This window comes from Camellia sinensis, chromosome 3 (assembly GCF_055761805.1).
Source record: "Camellia sinensis isolate YWXY chromosome 3, ASM5576180v1, whole genome shotgun sequence".
Classification (NCBI taxonomy): domain Eukaryota; kingdom Viridiplantae; phylum Streptophyta; class Magnoliopsida; order Ericales; family Theaceae; genus Camellia; species Camellia sinensis.
This window is the reverse complement of record NC_138963.1, coordinates 162,997,387-163,007,067: the sequence shown is the minus strand read 5'-3', so window position 1 is coordinate 163,007,067 and position 9,681 is coordinate 162,997,387. Positions and strand designations below refer to the sequence as shown.

The following is a 9,681-nucleotide window of genomic DNA, read 5'->3' as shown; positions in this document are numbered from 1 at the left end:
TTTTCATTAAAATATATATTACCCATACTTCTACGAAATAAAAAATAATAATATTTTTTTTCATTAAAATAAAAAGGAAACAAATAAATTTTCAATCTTAGTAACTAAAAAAAAAAATTAAAAAAAATTCATTAACTACAAAAAAATATATATTTTAACAAAAAATAAATTTATTTATTTATTTATATTTTTTATTTTTATTTTTATTTTTCATTCCCGCCTCTTTATTTTTTTACATTCCCGCTTCCCCCTCTAATTTTTTTCCCACCCCCTCCCCCAACAAAAAAAATCCCCAATCTCAAACCCAAAAAATTCCTAATCTTTTCGTCCCCCCCCTCTCTCTCTCTCTCTCTCTCGATCGATCGACGGCGAGCGGCGGCAGACGACAGAGAGCGGCAGACAACGGGCGAGCGGCGGCGGATGACTGAGAGCAATAAACGAGGCTGCTGTGTGAATGGAAAGGGCTCCGGAGTGCAGGAGCAGCAGCAGCGTCGTCGTCGTCGTCGAAGCAGCGTCGTCGTCATCGGAGGAGCAGCGTTGGCCTCCTCTTCCGCCACCTCAACATCTCAAAGGAAGTCCCAAATACAGAGGGAAGAGATCCCACTTGGTCAATATCAATATCAGTAAGTAACCATAGCTAGACATTTCTGTTTTGCTTGAGACGAGTGAAATGGTCAGACCCAAAGCTGATAAGGTATTATGTTCAGCACATGAGTTTAAGGCTTGAAGTGGTGATACTTAGCTTTCTGGCTGCTGAATTTGTCGCAATAAATGTACTTAGATGAGAAGTTGCTGTCTCTGTAGGAGTTTAAGAGAATTTGGGATTTTAAGAGAGAGAAGAACGGACAAATAAATGGTGACCTAGACCCTTGGGACGAAGCATACTTCACAAGGTTGATGAAGTCTTCTGCTTACAGCTTGGACTCCTTGGTAAGCAACATGCTTATGTTTTCTGTTTTCTCACAGTCCACATAATTCTAGTGGATTTTGTGGTCGACCGATGACTTTAGGCAATTCTAAGGTTTTTCCTATGTTTAGAAGATTTCTGGGTTGTGATTGTTGAATAATTTATTTTATACTTTAGATTCAGAAATTGCAATGATTGTCCTTGATTTTTTTTGCAGGTTGTAGCATCATATTTTCCTTTGACACAATGTATAGAGGGTTTGAAGGTGCTGGTTGAGTTATTATTTGGTGTGACATTTCGTAGTATCCCTCTTGCACCTAGGGAGTCATGGCATACAGATGTGCTTAAAATGTCCCTTTATCACCCCGAAGAGGTACATATAAGACTTCCTTTTAAAAGTTATAGTGCTTTAATCATTTAAGAAACTACTGAGGTATAAATGAAAAGATTATAAGTAAAATGTTTGTGGCTGGTATATAGGAAAGGAGATTTGTTAATTTAGTGAACCAAATTAATTCCTTGAAGATTTGTTGAGATATTTGGAATTAATTTTGTATGAAATGAATTTAGTGCATAAGTTTCTACCTTCAAACTTAGTGTTGAGCATGGTATGATGGAGCTTTCTACCACCATGATAGTGGAATGGCTCAGTTTATTTCCCATAGGCCTTCATAGACAATCTAGTTCACATTTCGGCTTGCAAATCCATGTGAAATGTCCAGTTAGAATTAATAGTCTACAAGAATTTTCCAAAAAAGTAAACTGCTGTTAATTGTGGATGATGTTTAAAATCAAGTCATTTGCTTCTTTTTTTTTTTTTTTTTTTTTTTCTTTTACATAATAAGAAAACTGGGTTCATTATGCTTATGATTATATTGAGGTGAGCTAAATTAGTGTTGCTTCTCTTTTTTCTTCTAATATTTATAACATAGTAGAAATTCATAGAGTGTAACTGCCACAATTAAAGAAATACATAATTAATTGTAATCAAAAGACAAACAGCTAATCAATAAACTAATTATTTTATTCATAATTTTTTTTTTTTAATAAAAAGAGACTTTGTAAACAAACAAGTGGGTTTCTGGAGAAGAATCGTGATTTATTACACTTGGATACCATTCAACTATTATCTTCTTGCAAATGCCACCTTCCTCAGGTATTTGCATCGTCTTTGCTTGCTCAATCTGAGAAGCCTGTTGTTGGTGCACTATATAAATCAGGTGGAGCAGACTCCCCAAAGTTAAGTGTTGTAGCAAAATTTAAGGTACATTCACTTTCTAGAGTTTTGTTTGTCCCAAAGTTAAGTGTTTCTTCTTTTATTTTTTTGCTTTCTGTGCGTATGTCTTTTGATTTGCAATTGAAGTAGCAAAACAAAGAAAAGGGTGTCTGGGCCATTTACATGGATAGTAATTTTCTTTAACAACCCATTCTATCAAATTAAAGAGGCACAACATGACTTATTCGAGGACATAAAATTTTTAAATACAAGATAGCGAATCAGAAATGTCACCAAGTAATGAGAGTATTAGTAGCATGGACACTTCTAGGGAGGACCTGTTTCCATTTTGACAACAGTTTTTAGAGTCTCTAATAAGACCTATGTGGTGAATCTCTTAGCATGACAAAGGTTTGACTTTCTTGGGAATGCAACCCACCACCCCAAATATATTTTGAAACATTTCTAAGAGGTGTACATTATATATGGCATTTGTGGGATTTCGTCTTTCATATTTTGCATTTGTATGTAGAATTTTTAGATATTTATTTACATCAAATTTTTCTTACATTATATGCATCAAAAGTATATGAATAGTAATATGATTTGGTGTCCTTATCGTGTGCATGTCCTAGTTTCTTAGGAATTGCTGTGTTAGCATATTTGTGATGTTGTGTTTGTCCCATGTGTGCGCTACATTGATGAGAGAAAAACAGATAGTATTCCTAAGCTGTACTATAGTGGGTACCAATCCTGCATGGCTAAGACTTTTGGTTTCAACTCTTGTTAAGAATGCTTCAAGAATCGAAAGTGGTGTTAACTCAAAGGCATCATAAACCATAAAAGGAACTTTTTGGACAAAAGCTTAAGCAGTGGCAAGGATGGATTTGAACTTCTTAGGTGAACTTCAATCATATTGAAAGCGATATTTTACTGAAGTTTAAAATAGTGGTGACTGATGAACCACTTATGGGGTGTATTGTTAATTAAGATCATGTACAAATTGATTACAGAGGTTTGGCCCATGTTTCTATGACTAGTCTTATTTATGATCCAGATGTAGATTCCAAAATGTAGGAATATTTCTTTATAGAATGTGAAATATGAATATTTTTCTATTTATTTTTCACATGACAAAATTGTTAATCAAAATTTTGTGCCTTGTTAATTGCCTTGTTAATATTTCTATGTACATAAGGCAGATAATAATTTTCTCAAGAAAGAAAAAAAATTATTATTTGCATATAAAAGCATATCATGCAAAATACCATTTGAGGGACATCTCTTTCACAACATCACATTCATCCAATTTTGTATCACACCGTAGAAAATCAAGCAAACTGCTAGAATATTCAACAATGTGCAATGTGGCTAAATAGGGACCCATGCACGTGCACACAAAAACCGAGCATATAGTCATGTGAGAGCATGCTAACATTAAGCATCCATGTCAAGAATCTCAATACGTCCCCTGCAAAGAAACAGTCTGGTTTATGCCTCAACAAATCTTTACACCTAAGAGAACTCCTACTTGGCTACAGAAAGTAGAATACAAACATACCCCACGCCCATTGTCAGTAATGCTCACTGAATTGTCCGCATGTAAGATGACATCTATCTTTGAAGCAAAACCTGCTTGTGCCTCATCAACAGCATTATCTAATATTTCATAAACCTAAAAGAAAGCAACATCAGTGAATCTTGTAACTCATGTTTAGATAAAATAGACTTGGCACAATGAGAAGTGTTAATGTAGAGAAGGCAAAAAAGTAAAGAAGATACCAAATGGTGCAAACCACGAGGTCCGGTGCTTCCAATATACATTCCTGGTCTTTTCCTAACAGGGTCTAAACCTTCCAGTACCTGAATAAATCAGGTAGCCATCATAGGAAAATAAACCAGAAGTAAGCCAACAGGAGAGCTAAAACAAGATTACAAGATATGTGTATATGCATACGTCTATAGTATCTTCAAATCGCTTCCATAAACACCTAAATGAATTGCATTGTGCAGTTCATCTGCTTCTTTATGACAAGAAATGTGATTTCAAAAAGGCTACTGCAAAATTTAAAAATGGAATTATGCATCTATGAACAATACATGGTGATTTTCACGGCATCTGTCAGTGTTGACGATTTCTTTTAGAGAATCAAAGAAAACTCCAAAACTATGCGTTAATTAATAATATGAATCTGCCCACAATCCAGAACATAAGTTCATAGGCCTGTCGGGAGCAGTGGGTCACACCTCATGAACATTACTTAAATCAAACAAATTCCACATGCCTTAATCCTAATCAAAGTTTTAAAAGGCATTATTGACACTAGCATTGAGGTTTTGATTTTTAGGCAACACTTCCAGATTTTTAGGCAACAAATTCCACATGTCCCAAGAGTCTTATTTATGATCCAGATGTAGATTCCAAAATGTAGGAATATCTCTTAACAAGGCAATTAACAAGGCACAAAATTTTGATCAGCCCAATTAGATCCACTTGGTTTTTGAAAATTAATTTTTTTATGCTTCTTTTTTACCTTATATATGCGTAACTGTTTTAAATCACATATAGTAGGTTTAACATATATGACTCTTGGGACATGCACGAGGAAATGATAACGAACTTAGAAGAGTTTTACAAGACGGTATAGAGCTTTCTTGCCCTCAGAATTGTAGGGGAATAATGTGTATAATTTTTGGTTATTTCTTCGTTATATTCATTTTTTTTTAAGCTGGAGATGCTTGATAATGTTTCTTATAGTACTCATATAGATTATTTTGCCAGGTTTTGTAATGTCATGTAAGATGAGTGATTTTGGAATTGGTTGTTTTGTTTGGTTAATGCTAAAAAGTCTGCCACTTGACGCCAAAGAAATTCGAGGGTCCTATATATGGGCTCCTGCTAATGACGAATTGATTTTTCTCTATTTAATTATGCATTTTTCTTTCCTACAAGTATGACATAATTCTCTCTATTGCAGCTAAAACTACCCTATCAAATTGTGGCTATTGTTTCCGGTGCTTTGAATGATGTAGCTGCAAAGAAGTATGATTTGGAAGGATGGTTTCCTGCATCCAGCACTTACAGAGAACTTGTTTCCTGTTCAAACTGCACTGACTATCAGTCCAGGAGATTAGAGATTCGATATGGGTAGAAAAAGGGTAGACTAGTAGTTATATTTTTGGATACAATAGTAGTTATATTTTTGGATGGGTGTGTATAGAAAATATTTAGTAGACTACTAGTTATATTTTTCGGTTGATGTACATGGATAAAAATTTTAAACATAATAACAAGTATTTGTTATGTCTTAAATTTTTATGTTAGATGAAATATGTAGTTTGGAATTATTTGTGGATGAAAACTTATAATAGTTGCTGATTTTAATTAAACAGGTTCAGAAATGGTTGATCTATGTATTTTGTTGAATGTTCATGATTCAATTTATTTGTTGGTTTGAATGATTTTTGCAAATTACAGATTATATTGAATAAATTGGATGGATTATTATAAATTATAGGTTTATTTTGTTGGATGTTGGCGACCAAATGTGACAATTGGCGACCAAAATTTTTAGTCGCGGAATGTGACAATTGGTGACCAAAATAATTTTGGTCGCGAAATGTCACAATTGGCGACCAAATTAATTTTGGTCGCAGAATGTCACAATTGGCGACCAAAATTTTTGGTCGCGAAATGCCACAATTGGCGACTAAACTAATTTTGGTCGCAAAATGTCACAATTGGCGACCATTTTTTTTGGTCGCGAAATGTCACGATTGGCGACCAAAAAAATATTGGTCGCAGAATGTTACAATTGGCGACCAAATTTTTTGGTCGCGAAATCCAACTTTTGGCGACCAAACAAATTTTGGTCGCGGAATGTCACGATTGGCGACCAAAATTTTTGGTCGCGGAATATCACGATTGGCGACCTAACTTTTTGGTCGTTGAATGTGATAATTGGCGACCAAACTTTTTGGTCGGGAAAATATTACTTTTCGCGACCAAAGTGTTTTGGCGACAAAATAAATTAGTCGCGGTAATTACGTATTTAGCGACTAAAAATTTAGTCGCGAAATCCAACTTTTGCCGACCAACCACAATTTTGGTCGGGAATTACTTTTGCCGACCCTCAATTGGCGACCAAACTAGCGACCAAAAAAATTGGTCGCGGATAACTTTTGCCGACCAAAAATTGACTTTTAGCGACCAATTTTTTTGTTGCCAAAAGTGTAAATTCTTGTAGTGACGCAGTATAAAAATCAATATCTGAGATGTGCGTGTGCGCCCTGTAAAATAATCTTGTAATTTTACAGATTATTAATTGGCCTCCGCTGATTTAAACAACCCATTGTCCACAGCCATCTTTTTAAACTTGGGAAATATATACACAAATTAATTATCATCTTAATGGTTTGTTAGCAATTACATTCTCAAGCTCATCTGTGAATCTATTAATTTATACATAAATAAAATTAATATCATTTTTCTTTATTATTGGACATAAATATAGAAGACTCACATTGGTTGAAGCACCAATAAATCTCAAATAGTGATGTTATGAACTGTTTGGTCTCCCATTTTTTCTTATAGGATCAAAGGTTCCATTCTAGTATAAACAATATAGAGGGCCAAGCATAAATGTTTGTGTGTTATGTGTTGAGGGACAAATGTGAATTTTCTCATAATGTTGAAATTATTAAATGTAATACACTAAAAAATTCTTTATGTATTTTTTCCAAATGTAACACTCAAAAAATGTGACATTCCAATGTAATACACACAAAAATTTCTTAGTGTATTTTTTTCAAACGTAACACTTCAAAAAACGTAACATTCCAATGTAACACACTAAGTATATATTTTTTTAAACAGCCAAAATTTTTTTTTATTGATAATGATCAAGCAAAATACATTGACAATCATCGATAAAAAGACAACCCGATCCCAACTACATTGGCACCAAGAAGTATGACTATGCATTAGCTAGAACCACCTACAATTGGTAAGACGCCAACCCAAAAAGCACAAGGGATAGCAATAGATCAACACCTAGAAGGAAACCTCTGCAACAAAGAGTTCTATATCAGCAGCCCAGTACAAATCTACTCCCCAAATTGCATTTGATTTGACTCAGATTGGTCAAGAAGTCCTGTATAATTAAATGAAAATCCTTGAATCTTTAGTTCAGCCACAGTGCAACTCTAATTTTAGTCAAATCACACAAGTCCTCCAACTTAGGTGTAGCAGATTTGAAAATGCACTCATTTCTAAGCTTCTACAATGACCATAAGACAACCAAGGGAATGATCTTCCATATCAATTTTTCTTTTCTGTTCAATTTATCACATTCCCACCAATGAAGTACAACTTCCACAGAACCTGGTAGAGCCCCTTACACCTCCCACCAATTCAACATTGCAGCCCAAACCTTCCATGCAAAATGACAATGTAGCAGCACATGGCATATAGATTCATTCTCAGTTTTACGAAAAACATAGAGGATTGGTGCATTAGTTTGAATCACTCCAATTTTCTGAAGAAAGTCTATTGTCTTCACTCTATTTTTCTAGGCTAACTAACAGAAAAAATTGAACCTTTGGAGGTGCAAATTTGTTCGCAAACATAACATTCCAAACAAAACTTCTTAGTGTACTTTTCCCAAACTTAACTCTCCAATAAATATAACAAATAAAAACTCAATGACATTCACAAAAAAAAAAAAAAAAGTATCATTCCAAAAAAACTCCTTAGTGTATTTTTTTCCAATCGTAACACTCCAATTGATGTAACACACAAACTCTTTAGTGTATTTTTTTTTTCAAATGTAACACTCCAATATAATATCCCAATGTAATACTAAAAAATCACACTAACAGTAGATTTTCACGCTCAACAACCAATAATTCAGCCATTAATCCCTCAAAAAGAATCTTCCACATCTCATCTTTTCATTCCCATCCAAAAAATGAATCAGAAAATTAAAAAAATGAATCACAAAAGGGCATTCACTTAAACTTAAATGATATCAAATCAAATAAATATAACTTTTCAAAACAAAAAGGACTAATCAGTTCATAAAAAAACTTTTAAAACTAAATGGATCAACATTCCTCCATATAGGATTTATGGAAAAAGATTTACTAGTAAGGGACATGTAAGAATTCATTTCCATATTTTGGATCCTCTATCTCCTCTATCAAACTCTTATATATATCTCTCTCTCCACAGGAGCACCGCCAATCGCTGACGCTGACATCGACGCCGACATTGAGCTAGTTGCCCTAATTTGTTTGTCTCTCACACCGATGACCGACGACGGTGACGACCACCACTCTATCTCTTCTCGACGCTACCTCTCACTTGACCTTGCTACCTCTCTCTCTCACTCAAATCTGTTTCTCTCTCAGTGACGGCCACTGACCAACAAGCACTACGAACACTTGGCTATTCATTTTCTACGTCATATTTATGTATGTATTTACATACACAATCGAAAATCCAAGATCAATTCTACAAATTTTCTCGTTGTCTTGGAGGGATTTGATTTGATAGAAGAATTTTCTGCAAATTTCAATTCCACAATTCTCTTTTCTGTAAGTTCATCTTCGCTGTCGCCTCCCCGTTGTTTCGCTGGTGTATTGTCGGCGTTGGAGATTTGTCATTCTTACCCTTGATTTACACTTTCGATTCGCACCTTGATATTTTTTTATCTTCTTTTGATTTGGTTATCGATTCAACTTCTATAGCAATTTTTATTTCGCGTTTGGCTCAATCCTGATTGTTTGAACATAATATTATCATACAAAAAATTAAAATTGAACAAATTGAATATGTTCGAAATATTTATGTTGAACAAAATAAATACATTCATACTTTATATGCTAAAAAACTCCAACTTGTTCAGACTTATTATATTGAACATATATTAAACTTTAAATATTATTATTTTTTATTTTATTTTTGTAAATGTTGAATACATCTACTTTTTATATAAAAGAAAAGAAAATATACCAATTTTTTTTTTAATTATTTAATTGAATTAAATTTGAGAAATGAAATTCTTAAAGAGTTAAAATGTTTAATTTTTTATGTATGAACATTTGTAATTTGGTCAATCTTAAAAATTTAAACAAAATTGTTTTGTTCGAATAAAAATAATCGAATATTGTGTAAAAATTCAACTCTGGTTATCTAAATATGTAATGATTAAAGTCATATTCCCAATGATGATAAGAACGAGATAAACAATAAACCAAAAAGTTAAGTATTAAATTGACCTTTTTATTATTGAAATCAACAATTTCAGCGTCATTCATAGTGTGCAAATATTCAAAATTGGTTGATTTCAATATTCTTAAATCTTCAAAATCAATTAATTTCAATATTCTTAAACACTAAATATTCAAAACTAATTGATTTCTTAAACCAGAAATCTTCAAAACTAATTTATTTTGGATATTTATATGTTTATAGGTGATGATGGTGTGTGAAAAGTGTTTCGTATTTTTATATATGAAATATTTGAATGGATAAAATCAGTGGCAGATGGAAGTG

At 33.3% G+C, this 9,681-nt stretch overlaps 1 protein-coding gene across 1 annotated transcript; it reads left to right on the top strand.

The window, feature by feature from the left end:
* The first annotated feature begins 256 nt into the window (after positions 1 to 256).
* Positions 257 to 5,540, top strand: LOC145822872 (uncharacterized). The gene is made up of 5 exons (XM_082921257.1): positions 257 to 623; positions 805 to 930; positions 1,125 to 1,280; positions 2,064 to 2,171; positions 5,102 to 5,540. The coding sequence occupies exons 2-5, from the start codon at positions 898 to 900 to the stop codon at positions 5,273 to 5,275; spliced, it is 471 nt and encodes a 156-aa protein (XP_082777383.1). The 5' UTR covers positions 257 to 623; positions 805 to 897; the 3' UTR covers positions 5,276 to 5,540.
* Positions 5,541 to 9,681: the final 4,141 nt, after the last annotated feature.

Coding starts and splice junctions, on each gene's coding strand:
- LOC145822872 (XM_082921257.1), top strand. CDS start 898: ATGAAGTCTTCTGCTTACAGCTTGGACTCCTTG. Junction 931..1,124: donor CTTACAGCTTGGACTCCTTG/GTAAGCAACATG, acceptor TTTTTTTTGCAG/GTTGTAGCATCATATTTTCC. Junction 1,281..2,063: donor CCCTTTATCACCCCGAAGAG/GTACATATAAGA, acceptor CACCTTCCTCAG/GTATTTGCATCGTCTTTGCT.